The 24,981-nt window shown below is 37.1% G+C and overlaps 2 protein-coding genes across 3 annotated transcripts in view; both read right to left on the bottom strand.

Annotated features, from left to right (window-relative positions):
* LOC306851137 (membrane-associated phosphatidylinositol transfer protein 3-like) overlaps window positions 1–15,261 on the bottom strand; it is an 81,649-nt gene extending 66,388 nt beyond the window's left edge. The window contains exons 1-2 of the mRNA XM_079387253.1: window positions 15,002–15,261; window positions 1,085–1,180 (exon numbers count right to left, since the gene is read on the bottom strand). Of these exons, the coding sequence (XP_079243379.1) occupies window positions 1,085–1,180; window positions 15,002–15,026 (121 nt within the window). The 5' untranslated portion in view covers window positions 15,027–15,261. The remainder of the gene's footprint in view (window positions 1–1,084; window positions 1,181–15,001) is intronic.
* Window positions 15,262–17,035: 1,774 nt separating this feature from the next.
* The window catches only part of kiaa0753 (KIAA0753 ortholog), a 30,449-nt gene continuing 22,503 nt past the window's right edge, over window positions 17,036–24,981 (bottom strand). Inside the window, exons 16-17 of one of the 2 annotated variants that reach the window (XM_079387128.1) lie at window positions 21,947–22,168; window positions 17,036–18,456 (exon numbers count right to left, since the gene is read on the bottom strand). In XM_079387128.1, the coding sequence (XP_079243254.1) occupies window positions 18,318–18,456; window positions 21,947–22,168 (361 nt within the window). In that variant the 3' untranslated portion in view covers window positions 17,036–18,317. The remainder of the gene's footprint in view (window positions 18,457–21,946; window positions 22,169–24,981) is intronic. The other variant, XM_079387129.1, reaches the window with a different exon arrangement.

Genomic DNA, 24,981 nt, shown 5'->3' with positions numbered 1-24,981 from the left:
GCATGTTATTCCAAATACAAACATACTATCATAAGATGTGCTTTTTTTTGGTAAACCAGTATGAAACAAGTCACAGTAGTGAAAACAAAATGGGTTGCTTGAGTACAAAACTTATCCCTTAAGTTGCAAGGTAAGTTGCTTTGACTACGTCAGCTAAATGTAAGTGCTTCCTATATAAAGAGATAATGGATAGTTGCAATGCTGAGGAAGGCAAAGTGAAGCCCAGTCAATTTAAATAGAGGATTTTGTTTAAAGGTGGCATTTTGCTGAAGACGCACATCTTGAGCTATTTATTGTATGGGCCTCGACTGGCTCGCTGATGCAGGGACACTAGTAAGCTGACAAGCACATTGGCTGCCAGTTTTCATCTTGTTGATTGTAAAGACTTGTTATTTGATCCATATTACAGACAAAAGTACAGTAATGTTAAATCAAGGCTTGGTACATGATAGACGACAGACTACACTCTTCAGTGATGTGAAATGTGAAGTGACATTCAGCCAAGTATGGTGACCCATACTCGGAATTCGTGCTCTGCATTTAACCCATCCAACGTGCACACACACAGCAGTGAACACACACACACCGTGAACACACACCCGGAGCAGTGGGCAGCCATTTATGCTGCGGCGCCCGGGGAGCAGTTGGGGGTTCGGTGCCTTGCTCAAGGGCACCTCAGTCGTGGTATTGAGTGTGGAGAGAGCGCTGGACATTCACTCCCCCCACCTACAATTCCTGCCGGCCGGAGACTCGAACCCGCAACCTTCGGATTACGAGTCCGACTCTCTAACCATTAGGCCACGACTTCCCACAGTCAGGTCACATCACAACAGTCCATATCAAAATAACAGAATGCCACAGTTTAGCATTTGCGTTCATCATGAAATAGGCCTACTTCATACAGGTTTACAGGTTTTTTAATTCCTGCTTCATAGAAATACATCCATTATGACGTGAGGCACCTGTAATGGACAGTATATGATGGACATAAAAAGAGAGAGAGAATGAGAGAGAGTAGGGCACAGATGCTGAAGAGCTGAAGCCATCAGGTTATTACAAAGGCTTGTAAATAAGTGACACTTACCTCGGGCATCAAAAAACTCATCATCCGAGCTGTCAACAGATTCCTGGGCGATGTTCTGCATGCGCCAGTGAGAAGCGCTATGCTTGCGTAGGGTCGCTAAGGGGAGAACATGAAAAAGATACGATCAAACCAAAAGGTCACTAGTGCTGCATGCAATTACTGAGCATTGTGTGACTAATTAATTAGACATGCATGATGACAATATTATTTAATATTACCACGTGAAGGCGTCCAAAGGAATGGAACGGCTGGGAATTAATTGAAATCATGTTTTTTTAATTAAGACTGGCTAATGTGGAAATCAAAGTGTAAAATTTGAGATTCAGGAATTCAAAAATGAGAGTGCAGATCATACTAAAGATGACTTGTCAAAAGGTTGCTTCAATTGATCTTAAAAACCTTTTGATCTAAAAGTTTCTGCTTAAATGCTTGAAATGATTTAGACATAGAAATATGTACACACACACAAACATTCTATTATAATTCTACATACATGCATCCATATATATAGGCAGGTTCTGATATCTGACTGGTTGTGCAGTTGTTGCCACTATTAATTTTGCTTTATTTTCAAGAGCTTTAAACAAAAACTCCTTGTAGAAAAATTATGACAACACAAATTAATTCCTTCAATGGCTGAAGACAGAGTACTTGTTAACTCTGTGTTATGTTAGTGAGGCAGGTGGTGTGACTTCTTTTTGTTGCTGTTAAGATGACCGTAAGAAGCAAAAGGCAAAAATCTGATTTATACTCTGTCTTCAACACAAGATGGTTCTCCCAGCTAATTACGACAGCTACTAGATTACCCAACTTTGCACAAATCATTAGTACAGACATCATGAAAAAAACCTTCACCAAATTATTTCCAAGTAATGACATGCTCACAAAGCATAGTCACAATAATCTGGGCCTTTTGGAATAACATGTTCTAATACTCATAGGAGCCCTGGGCTGTTTAAATCTAAAGTTAATAACTTTAAATCTAATGGCAGATAGCGGCAATAATGTCAATTACAAATCAGCGTAAGTCAAACGAAAGTTATCCTCTACCCAATCATATTAAGAGGGCCATGATTTAATAATTATAGATCAGCATCATTGTGAAGTGAAGTGAAGTGAAGTAACATACTGCCAAGTATGGTGATCCATACTCAGAATTCGTGCTCTGCATTTAACCCATCCAACGTGCACACACACAGCAGTGAACACACACACACCGTGAACACACACCCGGAGCAGTGGGCAGCCATTTATGCTGCGGCGCCCGGGGAGCAGTTGGGGGTTCTGTGCCTTGCTCAAGGGCACCTCAGTCGTGGTATTGAGTGTGGAGAGAGCGCTGGACATTCACTCCCCCCACCTACAATCCCTGCCAGCCCGAGACTCAAACCCGCAACCTTTGGATTACTAGTCCAAATCGCTAACCATTAGGCCACAACTTCCCCCATTGTGAGTGAACATATAGCGATGGGGATTTTTGACGCTTTATAGCTCAGCAAATTGCTTCTTTACTCAAAGCATTAAATCATTTTGCATAATAAGTAATGTAAATCCAGTAATTCATACATCCAGGCTTAGTGAGCTCACTGCTGCATTCCTAAGGCTTAAAATCAAAGTGCACTGAAACAAGCACAACAAAGAAATCCAACTGTAAGGAATTTCATTTATATTGATTCATTTAGCAGATGTGACTTACAAATGAAGAAAAACACAAGCACAGGAGATTAATCATGAAGAACCAATATCAGCAGTGCCACAGTAAATGATTTTGCCCATTTGGTTGGCATTACTTGGGAGGTGTCACCTAAGCTGTCAGTTCTCGTTCCCCTGCTGTCTTGTACGTGGACCTCCTCGTGATCCTGCTCACTCTGGGTTCGGTGCATCTCCACTGTTTTCATTCTCTCCCTTTGACTGCTAAACCCCCACATCTCAATGCAGGATTTAATGAGCTTTTCATCTCTCTTGCAAAGCCAGCAGGTCAAATGTTGGCACTATTAATGCACCCAATGGAGATGAGTATCTCAGCCTTCTAAGTTTTCTATTATAATCACAACGCATTTGACAATGGCATCACTGGACCCAAGTCCTGCCAGACAACATCAACATAAGTCACCATATAAGCCACCACAGAATTTCAGAATTCAAATAAGCAGCATAAGTAGATGTTGGCATCTTCTAAGCAGCCTTAACAACTTCTTTTTTTAAGGACTTATTATTGGCGTTTCTCCTTTTATTACTATAGGTCAGTGTAGAGTAGACAGGATGTGAATGGGGGGGGGGGGGGGGGGGGATCCTCGGTGTCATATGTTGTTGTGTTTTTCTTTGTGAGATGTTTTGTTTGAAAAGTCTCCATATGCTATACTCCTTTAAATTAAATGCCACTTGGTATGATAAAAAATATGGCTTATGTGGCCACATTTTTGAGGCCACTGCATATGTGAGATTTGTAATATCATAACATAAGGTGAAAGAGATTACAATAACTGAGCAAAAGTTCCACTGTGAAGAAAGGTTTACCAGCTCAATTATTGTTTTACATAAGTGACGGTAATCAAATTTAGAGTGGCCAAATACACATACAGTATATTGTTTTAAATACTTAGATGGAGATTAAATGCTTTTTCCTTTGGGACGCAGGATGTTTCATTAATGCAGTCTTAACATTGAGAAATGGCTTTTAAAGCTTAGTAAATAGATTTCCAGGAGGAGATAAAGAGGTGCAGATTAGTTTGAATGAGGGAGTCCAGTGAGGCCTGTCTTCAGGGATGGGAGGCAGGATTTAACCTCAGTTTCTGCACTAAAGCATCTCTAATTGAGTCTATTCAGCATTACCATTTTCACATTTCTAATCACATCATCCATAATTCACCCTGGAATGAAGGCTGAGAAAAGGGAAAGGTTGACTTGTTTTGGCTGAGAAAGAATGTATTAGAAAAACATGAATGGTTTTAACCAGTAACGGAGATGGTCATGGTTTCACAAGCTATAATCAAAGTTATATTATAAGCCAGTGGATAGCTGAACCGAGATGGATTTCATTACAAGTGGCATTGTTTGGCTGGCTTCAGTCTGGCAAGTCATGCAGGTGATGCTTTTGCACTAAAACAGCGTAAAGGATGTACTTCAGCCATGAAATTGGTATGGTCCTCATGAATGATAAATTTATGAAAAACCAAATCAATTCTTCTGGTTCAATAAAAGCTAAAGAACAAATAATTTGACCAGCTTCCTTAAAGTTAGGCAAGCATGTGCACTTTTCTGTTTAATTGCGTCATCAACTACAGGGGGATTAAAAGAAATTGAATGCTGAAAGGAAATCTTCCTTTAAAACACTTAAAATTGAGGTTTGACTAAAAATCTAATTTCAGCTGAAAGCTCTTAAGGAAAGATGACTTTGCAATCTCATTTGTCTGTGCCATTAAATTGGACATGCTATTATTCAGGTAGCTAGCTATAAACATATCAATATCTGTTTCCCAATATTTCTTATTCAGTGAGGTTCTAATATTGATCATATTGATGGTGGTTAAGAATCGTCTCCATACCGGACATAATCAACAACCTTTAAGCCACTATGACATCTCTCACTATGCACTGAATTGGCAATTTTGATTCTAAATTGTTATTTACTCAATATTACTTTTTTATTGAATTCTCCATAACCCATCTAACTAATTTTAGATAGAGTTGTGAGTTATGAATGCTGGGTCATGGATTTTGATTAGGGTCGATATCGAGGTTTGACATGCACCCTCTCAGAGGAGCTTGCACAGTACAAAAATGGCATTTTCTCCAGAGCACTCATGACACGACTCACTGAGAGACTTGCTCTTAATCAAAAACATAATCTCCGCTAGATAGGAGCTGCTTCCCTCCAGCAATCTCGCTTTTCTCTCTTTCTTTAATCTCTATATCTCACCCTCCCACTTACACTTTCTCTCCCAACCTTCAATTCCTTCTTCTTCCACTCTTCAGCCTCACCCTGTTACCCATGCACTCAAGAAGCTCCTCCACCATTTCTACTCATTTGTTCATCAGCCTCATGTTAAAGCCCCTCTAGAGAAAAGTGCTAAGGTAAAGGCCATTATGACATCAGATGGCTCCCATTGGCTCACTGCACTGGTTTTAAGGCAGCGTGTGTGCCTTGAAAGGGAAGAGACGATAAACAAAGGCCACAAGGGCATACTTGTTGGAAAATAATGTGATTCTGTTATTGCCAGGTCTAGGCGTCTGATTAGTGGGGACTGGCATGAACCACTTCCCTATTAAATTCAAAAAGCTTAGCTGTTTTCTTCAACAAGTGATTATCAAACAGATTTTATTGCTGTAATGAGAACCATTTCCAACTGAAACCAGATATATATCCGACATTGTGTTTCTGCAGCCACAGGTTCAATTCTCATGGAATGCATGAACTGATAAACTGCATAATACAACAGTCACTTAGGATAAAAGCATCTTCCAAATACATAAACCTAAATCAAATGATTTTAAATTAAAATCTAAGGTTACACTTTATTTTAAGGTGACCTTGTTACACTGTAATTAAACATTTAAGTAGTGAGTAATATTAATTAGTTACATGTACTTAGGGTTTGGCTTAGGGTTACTTGCATGTAATTATGCACAATTTATTGTTATTATAGTAATAAGTACATGTAACGTGTAACAAGGACAACTTAAAATAAAGTGTTAAAATCTAATTATTTTGAATTGGATTCAAAGTAAATATTATTAATAATAATTAATTAAACACTTCAATAACTTCAATTTATTTAGAAAATATTTTATTATAAATTATATATGACATTTTTTGAAAAATAATACATTTTATATTATTTATGTATACACACACATATTTATCCTTCATCCAATCCAATTTTTTTAATATATTTTAAATTATTAATTTCAAATTTATTATAAAGAAAATAAACAGGGTCAATTATGTTGGAGTTGGAGTTATGACAGCAATATTGCATGAAACTAATATTATTCTTTTCTGTTGTCCACTTGAACACTCAAACCTTGGGTCGACATCCTTTTCAAGAGAAAAACAGCAAACAGTTCTCAATCGGTTATTTCATTAAATTGCTCAGAGGAATACTCTCATCCTTATCCCTGCATCACCAAAGCGTGTGCGCTTGCAGCATATGCACCGTGCGGCTTGTAAACACCTCCGTTTGGCAGCTCAAATCAGCGCCGCACACGCTGTGCAACAGCACATACGCCACAGTTGTACAAAAAATACTGGTGAGATAAATAACTTAGCATTACGAAGCAGAATTGTGACTCAAAACCTAAAAGACCACAAATGCAAAAGCGGATGCTACCTGACAATGCAAACACTGACAAAGGCTGTATTTCCAGGCAGTGCAGGCTAAAGCCATACTGTGCAATCTTTTCTGTCATTTATGATTGTTGCTGTCGCATCTTGGGTAAAAGCCAAAGGAGACTGTGCAACATCAACGATCTTAGGACTCTGGATGTGACTGACGATGCTGACTACACGATATTCCTGAAAAATTGTTCTTAGATGGCAAAATCACGGCCAAAATCATTAAGTGTGCTCTTAGCTTTAGAAAAGGGTCAAGACTTTCAGACTAAGTGGAGTAGAAAGGATACAGCTGCTTATACTGCAACAGACGGCATGCAAAGGTAAGTGTAAAATTATTGCAGCAGGGGAGAATGCAGTGGGCAAACCTCATGTAGGGTCACAACATCAAGAGGGGATTGAGAGTAAACTGTGGGGAACAGAACCACTTGACATGGGCTACTCAAGAGCCGCCTCCTCCATCTGACAAAGCGCAACTGAGGACTGAAGGAGGCGATGCTACAGATGCATGAGGCATGAGCACAAAAAGCTCACTCAGATGGACGTTAATTGTGCCTTTACATAACCAAGGAAATGCCAAACAGAAAATCGAGATGTTCTTTTAACGAGACAGCACTGTTGTATCGCTTCAGAGTTGTAATCAGTTTTGGCATCTCATCTACTGAGGTGAAGCTGTTCAACCAAGCATATCTACACAAAGCTCTGAAAGAAAGTGTTTGTATGCCATTGCATAACGTGTAAAGGTTCCATCTGAAATGATCCAATTAGGCAGTACAGTCATCACGATCATCTTATTCTTTTATGAACACGTTGTATAATCTGAAATCATGCTGAATACCAAAATTCCCTTTGGTCACACCCTCTTTTGAAACATTTTCATACACAAAGGTATAACTTTCTAGCTATCCATCTATCTTAGCCTTTGTCAAACTATATATTATTAGTTTTATATTTATCCATTAAATCCTCCTATCCTCAAAAACAGATTCTATTATAATTTGCCACCACAGCAACACTGTTTTTTTAAAGAGCCATCTGTCTATTACAACACAACCTAGTTCAAATGTGCATATGCTGCATGGACTATGAAACAAACTGTAAGTGTATAATTTGTAAAAACAAAATGTTAAATGTGTTGTTTAGTAGTTTGTTTACACGCTGTCATTCATACACACATGCATCTGTTGAATATTATAATACCAGTGTTAATGTTGTGGTTTATTTGTGCACTGCCATGCCAGAATAGTTTGTAAAGAACTTAACTATTTACTAATTGTACAATTATTGAATAATAGTGTTTTTGTATATTTTTATACAATATATAAAATTTACCAAAAAAGTCAAATTTGATCAGAAGTTATATTCATCAAAGCTTCATTTATAAACTCTGTAGCTGTTAATGCCATACTTTGCTGCATTTCTTCTTACATGCATTTTTGACTGTTTTCCCTTGTTTTTAATAAATATTTACCTTTTGAAAATCATTCTTTGTGTGATTTTAAAATGAACAAGATTTGTAGGTTTAATGCCTAGCTCGATTTGGGATCATTTTAGCCTAGCAATGTACTCATTTTAAACCATAAAAAAGCAAACCAGCATGCTGGGTTAAACAAAATAACCCAACTTGTTGGGTTAAAATAACCCAGCGCTGGGTTCGTCCCTTTTTGACCCAGCGCTGGGTTGCCAAAATAACCCAAATTGGGTTGTTTTTAACCCAGCAGTTTTATAGTTGAACGTTTTACATTATCAAGTTAATTCCATATATAATATCTATATACTATCCAAATATAGCCCTTGATTAAGGAAGCCAATAAGTCAGTCTCCCATCTCACAGAATCATTGCATGAAAATAACAATAAAATAAAAAAATCAAGACCTGAACTGCTTGTAAACAGACAAAAAAGCCAGACTGCAGCACTACAGACGGTCATGAAAGGCTGTCATTCTCTCTCTCTCTCACAGGACCACAGGGTAGCAGTGAGTCTGTCACTGCCTCTCGTGCAAGGCTATTTTTAGCACTGTGCTCTACCCAAATAATTGTGCACGTTCGCTAGAACACAATCATTACAGAGGGAACCTGAAACCTGCTTTGAATAGTTACGTTTGTAATGAGGTGTCAGGTAGCTTTTAAGCGTTTTATTCACTGCTAAACAGCATGAGGACATTTAAGAGGCTTAAGAGTTTCTTTAGCAGTGGAGAAAATGGATGAAACATGAAGAGGGAGAAGAAATGTGTTGCACACAATGCATGACAGTGAATTAATAAGACGCTACACATTAGATCGTGCAGGCATCATGTTTGTGACCGAAATTATTTGAGACACGCTAACATCTCAGACATCGCTCAGAAATGCCATAGCGCCATAAATCACTACATTAACTACATTAACATATTTGGCAACTGGAAAAATGCAACTATGCAGCAGCGATGATTTGGGTCTGTACCTGACAACACTTTCAGAACCGTATTGTGTCGCTGTTCATTTCCTATAAAATACCTTAAGTATGACAGCATGGTAAATAAAAAATAAAGAATATATATACATATATAGTGTGTGTGTGTGTGTGTGTGTGTGTGTGTGAGAGAGAGTGTGTGTGTGAGAGTGTGAGAGAGAGAGAGAGAGAGAAAACGGTAAAACAGGAAAAATTACAAGTGGAGGCTTATAATAAACCCTAAAAGCGCTCTTTTATTTCCTTCTTGGACAACAAACCAATCATAGTCTTCAAAAGACTGTGTCATAGCTAGCAACGGGGTCAGACCCGCCTCCTCACTAAGATAAAAGTTTTTGTCTTTTCCTTGCTCAGAGTTGCTCTCAGATTGGTCCTGAATCACTTTTAAGATAAGACTCCTAGTTAGACATTTTTAAGCTAAATTAGGAGCTCTCTAAAAGGATTATTAGAATCTTTAGGAATATGGGCCCAGGTTTTCTCACAAAAAACGAAGGTTTAAGGTTTTAACTGTTGATACACATATTCCTGACTGACCCACCCAAACGAACCTGCCATAACTTGCCATAGTTTCACAATTTCCAATGAAGGGAACATGCAAACTATTTCGTAACCACAAAACCAATTTCACTAACCAATGTTGCGCTACAAATCGTCATGTTAGTACTCTTTATCAGTGCTACCTTATCACTCACACATAGGCTCACAAATATCAACATACTCCTTCAATATCAAACTTAAGAGTCCAATTCATTTGAATGACATAATTCTTCAAACCATAGAGCTTGTTGACGAGAGCTGTGCTATTACTTTTCAAACCAATAAGACCTATGATTTTTGTTAGGCTGTCAATAAATAAAAAATCCAACAAATTTACACAGAGTCATCATTTTACACAACAAAGGCTTCATATGACATTTCTTCATAAATGCCTAAATTAAACCATAAATGTGCATATTGTTTACATTTCCACATTTCAGTTGTTTACTTTACCATGTTAAATTTATAAGTCATAATTTTTTCAAAAGTGCTATCATATGCACTCTCATTTTAAAGTCTGAGGTAAGTAATATTTTTGAAATATTTAATATTTTTGAGTCATTTATGCTCACCATGTCTGCATTTATTTGAGCAAGTATATAGTAAAACCAGATTGTGAAATAGTATTACAATAACTTTTATTTTATTATAATTTAAAGTGTGTTTATTCCTGTGATGGCAAAGCTGAATTTTCAGCATCCATTAATATTGCTGATTTGATGCTCAAGACAAATTTCTTATTATTATCAATGCTGAAAAGAGCAGTGCTGTTTAATATTTTTGTGGAAACCATGATACTTTTATTCAGGATTCTTTAATGAATAGAAATTAAAACAATAGAAATCGTTTGTATCATTATAAATGTTGTTACTGTTGCAGTTTTTTTTTTTTTTTAACTTAAAAAACCTTTTAGGTAGTGAATAGTAAAGCATAATATAGAATATAGTGCAGAACAGTATTTTCATGTCACGCACCACTTCAGGTGGTCTCACAGTTTGAGATCCATTGATCTAGAAGATGCTTGATCTATTATGCTTGGCTTAGTTACATAAATTCATGAGTTTTCATCAAGTCCTTGATGCTTTTAACAGGAATAACAGTCATTTCTCACTCTACTGCGTGGGTGCAGCAAATGCTGAATTATTGGTTTGAGGATAAAAATAGAATTTCATTTTCTCAGGGACAAAAACCAAGCAAGAGCCAAAATAAACGTGAAACCTGAAGTAAATGCAATGTTATTTGCTGAGAGCTAATACTAGATCATCCAAGTCTCTTGGTCTGACAGCCACAGATACAGAGTGCGCTATTGACTGAAATGCCATTACACAGATATAGTGTCACAACGCCTTCCATCAAAACCCCATAGAAAAAAAGCAGGAAACAAAATGGACAAAACAAAGGAGATGAAATGTTTCTCATTTGAATGTACATCATAAGGACGCTGCAGGAAACACCTTGAATGAGGTGCACGTTAATTGGTTTGGCAAAAACAAGCCAACTTTGCAATTCAATTTTGCTACTGTGAACATCACAATCAGTACTCCCTGTTTTTATTCTCAACCAAAGCCAATTAAAATGAGTTTTTGAGAATTGACACAGAATACTACTTGCTTATCTGCCACTAAAAGGTCACTTCCTGAATGGCTGAAAGATTCCTGAAAGATTAAATATAACACTGAAGCACTGACTATAACCTCTATGTACATATGAAACATATAACTGTACATTAGCTATACTGGAGACATAATGTGAAGAAACATCGTTACACCTGAAAAGTGTATTTCGAACCAATTCAACAGAGACCTTCACCAGCCTAAGCATGCCAATATATGAATTCCTATTCACATTACTGAGCAGTGCATTCTTACACCTATTTTTCCAGGCACCTTCTTTCTTCCAAGAAAGGCAATACAGATGAATTGAGCACACAATGAAATACATTTTGTGCAATGGGAAATCGCACCCCTTTGAAGCTTTGAGATCACGCAGAGCTGGACTTACAGGCAAACACAACATGATGGTTTGACTCACTGAAACTGCTCTGAATTCGGGTTGGTGTGGAGTGATGCACTCTGGGGCTCTTCTGCTGAGGGAATACAGACTGTAAAAAAAAATTAACTGCGGCTCCTGCGTCTGGGACTTATATTCATTGAGTAATCTATAGAGAATGAGCATTAACTACACAATATATAGTAGGAATATACAATTATGTTGGAAATAGGTTCAACATCCAAATTTTCTTCTCAATAGGGAAGTTTTGAACAATCAAAAGTGGCAAGATAAAGTATAACTTATTCAGGAGTCAATATTTTGGCTAAGAAATGAAAAAAGCAATGTGCATTTCATGAAAATATTATGCAAATAATAGTCTGTGAGGTGAATACACTAAATATATTTAAAAAAAGGGGTTTTCTTTCATGTCAGTGTTAACAATGACTGACTAGCTGTTGCATTTATAAGTGAACCTGATCGATTGGAGAAACTACAATAGATGACACTAAAAGGCATCTACTTCATTCACTGCTTCTTAAATTATGATTCCTGTAGTGTATACACATATATATATATTTTATGTCTATGAAAAAAAAAGATTCGGATGGTAATTGGTGACTAATTTGTGCTAATGGTGACCTCTGACATATAGCAGATTAAGTGATTGATTTGACTTTGGATAATAATAAATATGAATACAAAAATCTTGAGAAATACATGAAAATCCTAAAATAATCTGGGACCGAACAGATATCCATGAAGCATCCTTGCTATTTAACATATAAATGAAGCCAACCTAGTCCGTGTTTGCTGATGGGCTGCCAGTTCTGATCATATAAAAGAACAAATTTTGCTCCAGTGATAATGTAGGCTATCTGTATACGTTCTGCTTGTTCAATACAGTGATCTGTTTTATGTAATGCTGATATGATGTACTCAATTATCCCACCATCCCATCCTCAACAACACTGATTCACTAACTAGGAATCTCATAAACATTGTGGTAAATTAAGTAACCAAACCAAAGGAGTATGTATGACTACACATTTCCACCTACAAAATCAAATGCTGATTTCCTACATGACAGCGAGAGGAGAATTCTTGGCTGATTCTGAAACATGCCTGAGGAGAAATCTAATGCCTATGGAAGCTTATAACAGTCTGTAGTCGTTACTGCTGTCCAACATATGGAAACTGTTATACTTACATGAAATACAACATGGATGACATGCTGTCACACCAATAACCCAGAGAGCTTCATAGAGTTTCACATTCAAAACCCAGAAGTCACATGCTGTGAGCTTCACATCATAACAAACCACTTAAAACTGTAGAAAACGACCATGATCATAAGCTACAGACTTGGGGCTAACATCTGATGCTCTCTTCACTGGTTTCCTGACCCCTAGGGAGTGAGCAATGATCTACATAATCATGTTTAAAATTGAACAGTTTTTATGTAAAGTGATTTAGATTTAAACTGGAAGTGTGTTGTTTCGGACCACCAGCTTCACTATGGCATACCAAACACATTGATAGATTCAATGTTTCTATGGCATACACTTATAGATGTCTATAGTATATTAAAGTAATAGTTCACCAAAAATAAATTTACATTCTGTCATGATTTGCTCACCCTTATGTTGGTCCAAAAATGTATGACTTACTTTCTTTTGCTGACAGTTTAACACTGACTTCCACTGTATGAACCAAAAACATTCAAAATATTTTCTTTTGCATTTTACAGAAGAAAGAAAATCACATGACATTTTTTGAGTGAACAATCACTTTAAGCTTAGTTGGAAAAATTATTTGAAACCATTAAAACAATAGGGTTCTCAAAACACTCTCTGCCCGCATGGCATCTCAGAAGCCTAAGTGAATCGCATAATCAATAAACTTATAGAAATATTGCAAAGTACCACATTAACTACCAACCATAATTCAGAATCATGAAATGCAATGGGTAAGTTTTCTTCCAGATCAATAATTGCTCTGACATGCTGGACTGGATGTGCTGCCATAAACAGATTAAACTGTATCTATGTATGCGGAGATGTTCAGTGCAGACAGTCTCAGCACTCAGCCTTAGACTCAATCATATCAGAGTGTCCTACAGGATATACAGTGTATCTCAAAGAGAGACCATCAGCTCTCCCTCTCTCACATCAGCCTCTTTCAACATTCAAGGAGCCAAATTGACAAAAAAAAGAAAGAAAGAAAGAAAGAAAGAAAGAAAGAAAGAAAGAAAGAAAGAAAGAAAGAAAGAAACTTCTGATACATGTCACTGGCCAATTCACCTTTAAATAGAAACAGAATAAGGAGTGGATACAACGCAGGATGCACATTGACATTTCATGCAGAACATGCATTATGACTTGCTTCTGGTTTTTGAAGACCACATTTTGCCTAATTTTAAGTGTTTGAAGTTCACAGTTCATATTGTTTATTTAAATTAAAGCATATTGGTAGAGAAAAAAGCTGAACAATGGATCATCACTCTCCAGCTGGGCTCTAATTAAATGAGATGAATCATATGTCCAGTCATAATCTATGACCATCTGGAAGAAACAAACATTCAGATGCGATTTATAGCTAGAATTATTAATCACACCATAGGCTATGTACAAATTTCCTTATTTCTTGTTACTTACACTAATTTATGATGCAATTCCAAAAAAATAAAAAATAAAAAATAAAAAGTTACTGCAGAGGGTCTATGGACTGAAATACAAAGCAAAATGTATATATATTCAGATTTTTCTACGTAACTGGTTCTTTGATATCAGGTCTACTGATAAATCAGTGAATAGCACCCAACGTAACACAGTGGAGATTAATAAAGGGTGTTCACAGGTAAAGTAATTTAGCTTACATCTACCTTTTGTTTAAATCAAAAGATAGACCTATTAATTTTCAGAAACACAGCATTTTAAGCTCACCAGTTAAACAAATAAATATGAATTCTGCATCAGTTGTATTAACAACAACAATAATGTAAATAACCGATTATTATTTATTGATTTATAGTCTCTTTTTTGGTCAAAAAAACTTTAATTACAACTGATCTTTGATATTAGTTATTGGACATTTAAACAAAATAATCTGGATCATATCAGCTATTAAAATACAATATCGGTCGGGCTCTACAAGTTATTATACACCTAATAAATCCTAGTATTTTTGTATCAGGGATCCCTGGATTGCCTGCGAGTCTGTGTAGGGGATCCCTGGGTCAGATATGGTTGACAACTCCTGCCCTACATCCATAAAACATTCTACATTTAGGACTACGACCAGTTTGTAAAGAGAACATGTTAAGAGGAAGAAAAAAACAACGTTTGGACTGTCTCTCAAAACCTAGTGAACCGGACAGCGTTTAAAGCCGTCCTAAGCATTGGAATGCGCCCATGACGCCCCAAAACGTTGTCTAGGTAGGCATCTCACTAGGTTTGGAGACACAGCCCTGGATCATCACGCATTCCAACAGATTGACGCCGAAAGTGAAGAGAGCAAACTGACTGTCTACACTTTCTGCTGTGACACCGTAGCTTGCACATCAATCCCGGAGATGTCGGTGTTTTCTGAATGTGATGTGACATCTCTTACCTTTCCCTCTGATTTCTTTAGCCATCCTGCGTCTTTGCAGTTAGTTTGGACAGTACGCACGTCTCTTCTATCTGTCCTTGTCTGTGCGCGGGAGAAGCGATTTCAAGTCTATGCGCGTTCCGTGTTTGAAGATGCTGTGGAAATGACATGCGAAGGTGGGAGTATCCATGAACGCTGAGACAGATCCTTGTGTTGAAGTAAGCGCGGACTTGGGGCTGTTTGTGTGTGGACAGACTTTGCTGTTGTCCTCCTCTCCTCCTGTTGAGCTCGAGGTGTGATGTTCGACTGCCTCCAGTGGCTCTGCGCGAGCTGCAGTGAACTTGGAAAACGCCAAGCGCATTAATGCAGGCTTCAGACCACCCGCCGTCATATATTAGTTATTTATTCATTTATGTACTTTAAATAATATCGCCACACTAGCGCCTCCTTAAGGATGTTGAGCAGATCATATAAACAAACGCTGATAAATAGTGAATAAAATCAATTCCGCGGCGCATTTTCAGCTCGGCAACTTTTTACATAAAAAAATGTTTGTACAGTAAATGTATGTATTTATATAAAACGGTATAATAAAGGAATTAATAGGACGCCCAGTACATTAAAATTGTTTGATGACGTGCATGGAATCAACACCAAGTTGGTTTTGATATTATAGCCATATATAATAGGCTAATTTAATATTAATATAATTAATTTCTGTAATTTTATCTAACAAGGTGCAAAGCCAACTAACACAAAATATCAACAAAAGCGCATCAAAATAAACTAATTCTTTGCTTATTTCACGCAATGGGCCATTTTGGAATGAACACGTGGCTGAGGCGGGAAACGCGAGATCGGCACATTATTTTTTATATTATGTAGCCTGTATCAAAAATATATTACACTTGCATCGTTTTCCTAACTAGAACATTTCAATTTATAATTTGTTAATCAATAAATATATAAAATTTGCATTTTTATCATTCCACATAGTACTGTTAAAATGTGTTGAAATATGTAGCCTATGGTTTCTTACAGGAATTGTGTAACAGTTTGGTTATGTTTTTACTTTCTAAAAGTGAGTGACAGAATCTGCGGCCACAATTGAAGAATGACTCAAAACCCCTCTGAGGCCAGTTGAAACTTGCAAAATGAAAACAGAAGAACACTTTCAACAAGGGCCAAACAACACTGACAGACAGTTACCTTAAAAATCCCTTAAGTGCTTCAAAATTTGGCCTACAGTATCATTCAATCGTCTCTGTGATACAAAACACAGTCGCATAGCTGAGGGAAACTGAATATCTACATTGTAGAAGCAAAAGTACAAAAGGCATTGTGCACTTCAAAACAGAAATATAAATGTCTTCACCCTGCCAATGGCAGTGTATCTCTGTAGCCTTATAGTAGGATGACTGTGCAAAATGTTAGCTTGTTCATAAATCACTATGTCGTGATTCCTCCTCAGGCTTTTAAATAACCAGCTCCGTCAGAGTACATCCAACAGCAGTTCAGCTGATTAATGCTGGGCTGTAATGACTATAAAATACGAGTCTCGTGGTAGCTGTCAAACAGTAATTGGAAGAAAAAGTGACAAAATCAAGGCTAAATATGATGCACTTTCAATAAACATGTTTAACAGCTCATTATCTGTTTAGTGTTTGTGTTGCCATGTATAAAAATATCAAACCGCACCAAGTTATACCCAGCTCTCACCCCAGGCTAGGCATTGCTGCACATCAGGCATCCCAAATAACTGTTCTCGAGTAGCTCTAAATGACTATTGATAGAGGTGAAGTCTGGAGTTCTTCAATTCCAGGGAACTGCCCATGTTGCATTACTCCACTCCTTGAGGGACTTGGCCTATTTGTAGCAGTCAGGAAACCCAATGACAAAACACTTCTGACTCCAAACATTGCATTGTGTTTCTGGTAAAAGCAGCAGCAGAAAAACAGCCTGCAGGTCAGACAAGTAGAAAGATAGATAACATTGATTACACCGGCTACACGTAGGGAAAAAATGGATAGTTCAATTAATTTAACTTTTTCTTTTAATAAAGCAGTTTCATCCAGAGCACTGAGTAAAATGTGCCAAGGCCAGGGAGATGCTTGAAAGAGCCATTTTAAAACATTTATTTTCTTTTTAAATTAAATCATGATTATAAATACAATACAAATTCAACAGGTATCTTCCACCAGCAATAAAAACAACCAAGAACAAGTTCATACAAAAATGGTGACTATATTCCCGTAGCGTCACAGCATTCATAATAGTTCATGGCACAAAGCCAAGAATTCGCTGGCAAATGCAGTTACTTGTGCATTAGTTTACTTTTGGCACTTTTCACAAATAAGTAGGTTGCTGAACACTGGGAAGAAACCTGTGACTCACATCTGGGGGTTTAAACTACAACGTGACAGGTTAAGAAACATACCATAAAATCTGCTCACTGCATTAGAATTAAGCAATAAAGGGACAACCGATAGTTTTAAAGCCACAAAAAGCCCTCAAAAAGACATGGGCCCTCATTTTATATTCCTAAATTTGTCTAAACTGCACACTTTATTATTATAGCCTTACTTTGTTATATAGGAGCTGTATGCGTGTACATTTCGATGGAAAGAATCCTTGCAATGCGCATCCTGTCCGAGCACATTTCCAGCATACCAGCACAACATCTGGACCCATCTGGAGGCCACTTTCCCCCACAGGCTCATAAACATAAACTGACACATAAACTATACACTAAGTATACCTCACCTGTCCAGTCACACTGGGCAACATATGGACGGTTAGTGAACTTAAAGAGAATTAGCACAGAGAAAAAAACATTTAGAGCATATGAAATCAGTCCACAAAGTAACAAGTTTGCGTTCTGATGCGGACAGCATTAATGCAACTCAGGAGGAAACGAGTGTGTGTTCCTCCAATGTGAGATATTTATAGAAAACAGTGTAAATTATCATTTGTAATGCAATAATAATGTAGAGGTTCTTTTAAGGCTGTTGTCTGTGCTGAATAGCAAATACAAAAGTCGACTAATTCATTGACTAATGCACAAAGAAGGTTGTATCGATTATGACACATTGATGTGACATTTGTTAGCTGTGTGCTAAAAAGCATCTGTTTGCATTTAAAAGTCAGACCGCCCACTGAGGTTTAGCATTACAACAGAAATGCCTGTCTGAGTAAAAACCGAGCTCTAACCACCAGGTTCTATTCAGTGATTGCATAGTTCAATATTTAAATGCAATTCATGGAAAAACATACAAAAATGTTCAGTTCCAAAAATATATCAAAGTGTCATTGCTTGTAAGCTGTTTTTAAGGAGTCTCTATGACATTGATGTGGTGGGAGACTGGACTGGCTGGAGGAACTCTGAAGTGAAAACAGCTTCCGCATACTCTTCGCAAACATCCTGGAACTCTGCCGCCACATCAGCCAGAGCCTCAGCCATTAGCTCATCAGCCAGACTGCGGGAAACAAGGGAAAAGAAAGTTACACTTACACAGCACTTATTGCTCAAACTCATACATTAAAGGGACAGTTCACCCAAAAAGTTATAAATGCCTCATTCAGGAGAGGAAAAAAAATCATGTTGGGTATATTTTTTTGTGTAAGTGATATCATTAACAAACAATCATTTAGCATTTTTTGGTATTTGAAAATGCTGAAAAATAAAATAAAGCTTAAATAAAATGCATGAAAGCATGAAAGATCACCCTATTTTCTATTTCTATTCTAATGCATGTTACAGATTTTATTGTAAGCAATTCATCCGAGAATATAGAATTCTTTTTAATGTTTTGACCTTGTAATATTTAATCAAAATGTCAATGCTACTTCTGTTTCATTGCAACTTTGAAGCTATATAGAAATATACAAAATAAAAGACAAAAGCACATAAAATTATAATCTGCTGAGTTGGGAAAACATGATTAAGTATGCAAATGCATGCTTGATGTATAAGATCATTCATGCTTTAACTTCTCCCCCTCTTAATCAGTTAGTCAACATTAGAACAACTGTTTATCGTTCTACAAGAGGTGCATTGAGCGGAGACTGTATTATACCACTTAGAGTAAGTTTAGTCAGTCCGCATTTTCTGTTAAAACTGCAAGAGAATGGAACACTATTCCGACAACCATAAGAGATCTAGATACATATAAGGTATTCAGGGTTCAATTAAAGAAATGGTTAATTAGTACTCAGTTATGTAAACATAGAATTATATATTGGTGGCTGTTCTTTTTTCTTTTTTTGATTGTTTATGTATTTGTTTTTATTATTACATTCTATTGATTGTTTTTATTAATATATTGTTTATGGATTGTGCTATGTAATTGTTAAATGTTAAATTGTCAATTGTTATGTATTCTATTCACATCTTTTTAGAGTGACTTGTAACATCTGTCCAGGGACTACAGATGAAAAATAGCCTTTGGCTAATTCTGGTACATTTACAGAAATGTTTTATTAATGTACAATGTCCCTGTTAACTAAACAAATAAATAAAATAACACCGTTTTTTGTTCTCTCGGCATTAAAGAATAAAAGTGACATCTTTCTACATCTTTAGGACAGTGATGAGATCATCTAAATCCTTTCTTTTAGGCAAGTATTAAAGTTCCTCTGTGTAAAGAGCAGAGCTACTCAGAGAGCCCAGTCAGTTTGTGCTCACTCAAGGCCTTGACTGCCTTCAAGGCTCTTATTACCCACAACGCACCGCTGACTGACAAGTGCCCGCACCCGTTCCCAGCAGCAGCACTAATTGCCGTGACATTTCCCATCTTCTCTATTTCTCTGGAATAATAACCATTCAGAGTCTCTGCGGTACTACACTGACCTCTCAAAAAATAAAAAATAGATCCTCAATTTCTTTTTATATTCGTGCAATAACTCATACTTTTTTCGAGCTGCAGCACACAGAAAAATATTTTCACTTTTGATTCTTCACTTTCTCCTTTCACCTTTAAATGATTTCTGCAACCATTCTTCTCACCACCCACACAGCCCATGGCACGAGGATCAAGTCTGACAAATGAGACCTCAGCTCTAGGATCAAATTTTGTGTTCCTCTTCTCACCGTTGTTAAAAGTCTGTTCTCTGTGGACTAGCAGGACTTGATAAATATCCACCGCATTGCACCAACTTAAAAATTCTGTTAACTATGCTAATGGCGGGGTGGGCGTGCAGGAGCACTAGCGGCACAACAAAGACGCTCATTTGCACAGGAGCACGCTCTACATTAGCACCCATCAAAAAACAGAACTAATATTTACATTTAAAATGGCATCGTGCCCAAGGATCATTATAGCCGCGAGGCTGTAAACAATCTCAACTCCTACTACGTGTGTCACTGTGGGAAATGCACTGGGGCTTATGACTAATCTGCTGTTGCTCTGGGTGCAAATAGAAGAGCGGAGCTTTTAGTGTTTATACATCCAGGAACGTGTCTTGAGCATAAACAAAACAAAGGAAAATATGTCAGGAAACTAGATATCGGTGATGAACGAGTAAGAGATGTCTATGGGCCACATGCACACTGCAGCTTCAGTACACACATAGTCGAGTTGTTTACTGAAGTCACTGCTTTAAGATGCAGATAATGACATCTAAATTGGTAAGTGTCAGGACTCATTTGCAATTTTTGGTTGTGAAATGAACAAAAAGTCATGCAAGATCTTTTCCAATCCAGTCTGTGCCTGTGGTTTGATTTGTGCAAAATGATATTACAATGTTTCTTGCATATTTCACGACACTTTTAAAGTAGAATGTCCAGTGAGTGCGCTAAAAGTGCATTCAGTTTTATATAAATAGATGAATGTGAATCGTTTTATGATGTTAGTTGTTGTACATATCGCGACAGTTTGGAAATTAAATGTCTCTTGAGTGGTTTTAAAAGGTTAATGCTCTTTATGAAAAGAGCAATGCTATACTAGGTGCACTACTGAGCAAGTTTACTTATATAAAACTATATATACTGTATATATGTGATGTGTTGCGTGTTGCAAATTTAAAAATGCATTTATTTAGTAATAAGGTCATGACGTAGTATTGTGCTTGTAACCACACAATGTGGTTAAGTAATCTAATAGTAATTTTTAATCTACTCATCATAATTTGAAAAGGAATAAAGTTGTTAGTGTTTTACTCCCACTAGTGTTCATTTCAGCTGGAAACTGCATTGAATTATATGTATAAGTAGTTTTTTGCAAAAATGTACATAGAAGCAAATTTTTCCAATGAATATGTGTTGTTCTTTTCTCCTGAGGAATCCCCCTTCCTTGATACCTGATCAAAAAGGTGTTATCTAAATATTTTGTTCAAGCTAATCGAAAGAACCATGCTACTAAGCTTTTAGGCTTCGCTAACAGAAGCTAACCGAATAACTGAAAATATATATATACGTTTCATCTGAAGGCTAAATAAAACAAAGAAAATTGTTTAATTTGACCATACAAGCTACTGAAATATATTGTGATATGTGACATGTAATTACATTTACATTTATGCATTTAGCAGACGCTAAGCGATTTACATTTTGCATTCAAGTTACAGTTTTTTACATTTTTTTTTATCAGCTCTTGCTTTCCCTGGGAATCGAACCCATGACCTTTGGCGTTGCTAGCGCCATGCTCTACTATTTGAGCTACAGGAAAGCTGTAAAAAGGTTAATCTAGGCTAAGCTGTTAGCTTGCTAACTGAAAACAAAAAGAAAGAGTAATGTTTAATTTGATAATTTCAGCTTCTGCAACATAATGATGTCAAATACTTTAACATGTTCTCATAATTAGGAATAAATATATGGTAGGTGATTTTCTATGATTTCTAATCTAATGGAGGACCCTAAAAAATAACAAATAATGAATTAATAAATCATACCTCTTTGAGGTATAATTCAACCCACACTTCAGTGGTGATTGAGATGTTTTATTAATAAAGCGATCATTAGATTCAAACCTGTCTGCTATAGCCCAAGGATTGAAGCTCCCCAGAGCCTCGTGCGAAACCAGGCGTAGAAAGGTATTATGGTTCTCCCTGTATTTCTGGATACTCCTCTGCATGCTGGGCGGCACAGTCAAGTAAACCCCTCGTGTGCTTCCCCCTCCAGCTGGGGCTGGATGACTGGGGTCATTTAGAGTTAAAGACTCCTCATCTAGTATCGATGTATCTGATACAGCCCTGTAAACAGAAAAAAATATATAATTTTCACTCTCTTTCAAAAGGAATAGTTTGTTCTATTTAGTCTGTAGTGTAACAAGCCAATCACAGTAGTCTACAGAATAGAGAGAGAGAATATCTATATCTCATGGCTAAAGGAGAAACATCAGTAAAGTTTATTCACACTTCAGACCACCATATCAACAGTTCAGGGAATTAAATGCTGGTCCACACACAATCACAACAAATTATTACTACTCTAAATTAATATTTCAATTTGTTTTAAGTGGTGCTAAATCTAGGCCCTCAAAGGCACAAACACTCTTCACATTTATATATAGCAGCAGAAGTAAGAAACATCTCACACTGATATTCCGGGTTGCCTTTAATAGACAATATTAGACCCAAGCTAAGTCTAGACACTTAAAGTGCAAGGCCGCCAACAGCGCACAAGGGCCATTTATTCTCTAATGGAACATTATAGGGGCCGGCGCTGCTATTGTGCAATCACTTCCCCTTTACCGTTCCCGCAAGGCACCCCTTTGTGCGGCTAATAGAATACCGCTCGGCTAACAGCTACCTCAAGCGTTTTCGGCATGCTGTGGCACTCTGGAGAAGTGAGGAATTGACCACAGCCAGGAGAATAATGTCAAAATTTGAGTGGTTTCACAGTGTGAACAAAAATTGCATGAACAGGCGAAAGGACGGTTAAGGAAAGCACTCAATTAAGGAATTCAAATTAGAAGGCGTCCCCTGTGTTAATTCAGCTCTGTAGTCATAAGCAAGAAAGGTCATCCGAGGTGCTGAAAGAAATTAGCGCACAAGCAGTTCTGTGAGATGTAAAAATTAACACACACATAGTGAAATGGGCAAACGCTTTCCAGGCTTCTTCTGTCAAAACAAGCCAAATATAATGACCAAATTTCTCCCCTTCCTGCTTTCAACAACAGCTCCAGCAGTCACAAGCAGAGCAGAAAAAAAACACTGTCAACGCTCCACATATAATTTATACGAGCAGACACAATGCTGGGCTGACTTGTGCACACGCTCCAGTGTTTGGCAGACAGCATGAGGCAAGACAGATATAGAGGGAGATGATGAGAACTTCTTTTCTGGGAAGGTTCATCAACAATAAGGTATCCAATATCAACAGGTTACAAGGTAACACCTACTGTATAAAACAAGAACCAAAGTGAATTCCTCACTTCTACAGAGTGCAATAGCATGCCTAAAGGGCAATTAGAAGGTTACATGGAGGGTGAAATTTTTCACACAGAATGTGAATGAAAAATAGAAATTAATTTTCTATTTCTACTCTACAACCATGAACCAGTTCTTTTTCAATGAAAATTTTATCAGAATGGTTTTAAATCAGTCTGACAAAATGAATCGCTGAATGAAATTACTGAATACAAACAGACTTGAAAATGAGTTTCAAGATGTATATTCCATGAAAACAAGCCTTTTATGCTATTATGCAATATTTACTAACAACACACTGTTTTTTGTAGAACATTAAACTTTGAGCTTGCAGAAGGATATATGCAAAGGACAGTTATTTGACTATTAATAATTTAATAGTTGATTGATATAAAGAATTACACTACCCTTCAATTGTATAGTGCATCTGAAATCAAATACTTCTCTACTATATAGTATGTGAAAAGTAGTATGCAAAAAAAAATATATATAGTAGTATATCAGCGCCGAGATATACAAATCTGATGGATCGGGAAAGGTCCTCGAGTTGGGATTTGAACTCGAGGACCTTTCCCGATCCATCAGATTTGTCCTATCGTAATAAAGGTGAAAATGCCAAAAATAAATCAAAAAGACAAAAAAAAAAAAAAAAGAATACTATATCTGTATTTAAAAACAGTAGGCAAAAAGTACTATCCCATGAGGCCACAGGAGAGGATTTGTGAATAGTAGTGAAGTGACAAAACTGACGCTGTAGGTCACAAGACCGTATCAACATGGAGGATGTAGCATGTCCACATTCCATTCATTCTACTCATATTCATACTATATAGAACATATAGATTCATACTACACACAACATACAAGTTCAAATTCAAATGTAGTAACTACTAAGACAGCATGCAACTTTTTTGATGATAATTCTTAAGTAAATACCTCATACATAAATACATTACAGTGAACATTTTTGATACATAACATTGAATGTGTCATTGTCATTCTGTGACAATGTCTTTCATTTAAATAGCAGTAAACGGTTGCAACCAGTGTAGTCCAATTCACAAGCAAATGTCTCACCAGTTCTTTAATAAAAAATTCATCAGACTGGTTTATTGAAGTTCTTGCAAGGAACACAGAATGGGCCAGAAAAGCAGCAGATCACAGGATAAATGGACACCGTTTGACCTGGACAGATAAGGAGTGATATAATGGAGAAAGCCAGCTGTAATAAGGTTGTGCAAACAGAAATGAGACGTGTAAAAGTCAGTGAATGAGACTCTGGGCGACCAATGCTCTATCAATATTCTGAAACCAGAGTTCAAAACCAATAAAGCTAAAAGGCTGCAATTTGCACCTTTAATCCAGTAAGAAGGCCATCGTCAGCAGCAAGGTTACAGTCGAGAAGCTGGAAAGGGAGAGGGAAATTAGCTGGATGAAGGTTAGATGAAGAAAGAGATGGAGCGAAAGAAAGAGAGATGGCGGTTTGAAATAAACGGTTTGAGAACAGAGAATGAGGATCAAACCAAAAACCGCAGCCTCACCGTGGGCTCCGCATTGATCTCTTTGAACTTTGAATGAGCAGTGGTGAATCACACACTCTCTCAGATGTGCTGGTCACTCTATGGAGTCCTCCA

Source organism: Barbus barbus (assembly GCF_936440315.1).
Source record: "Barbus barbus genome assembly, chromosome: 31".
Classification (NCBI taxonomy): domain Eukaryota; kingdom Metazoa; phylum Chordata; class Actinopteri; order Cypriniformes; family Cyprinidae; genus Barbus; species Barbus barbus.
Note: the sequence above shows the minus strand (reverse complement) of the source record. Positions and strands in the feature narration are given on the sequence as shown.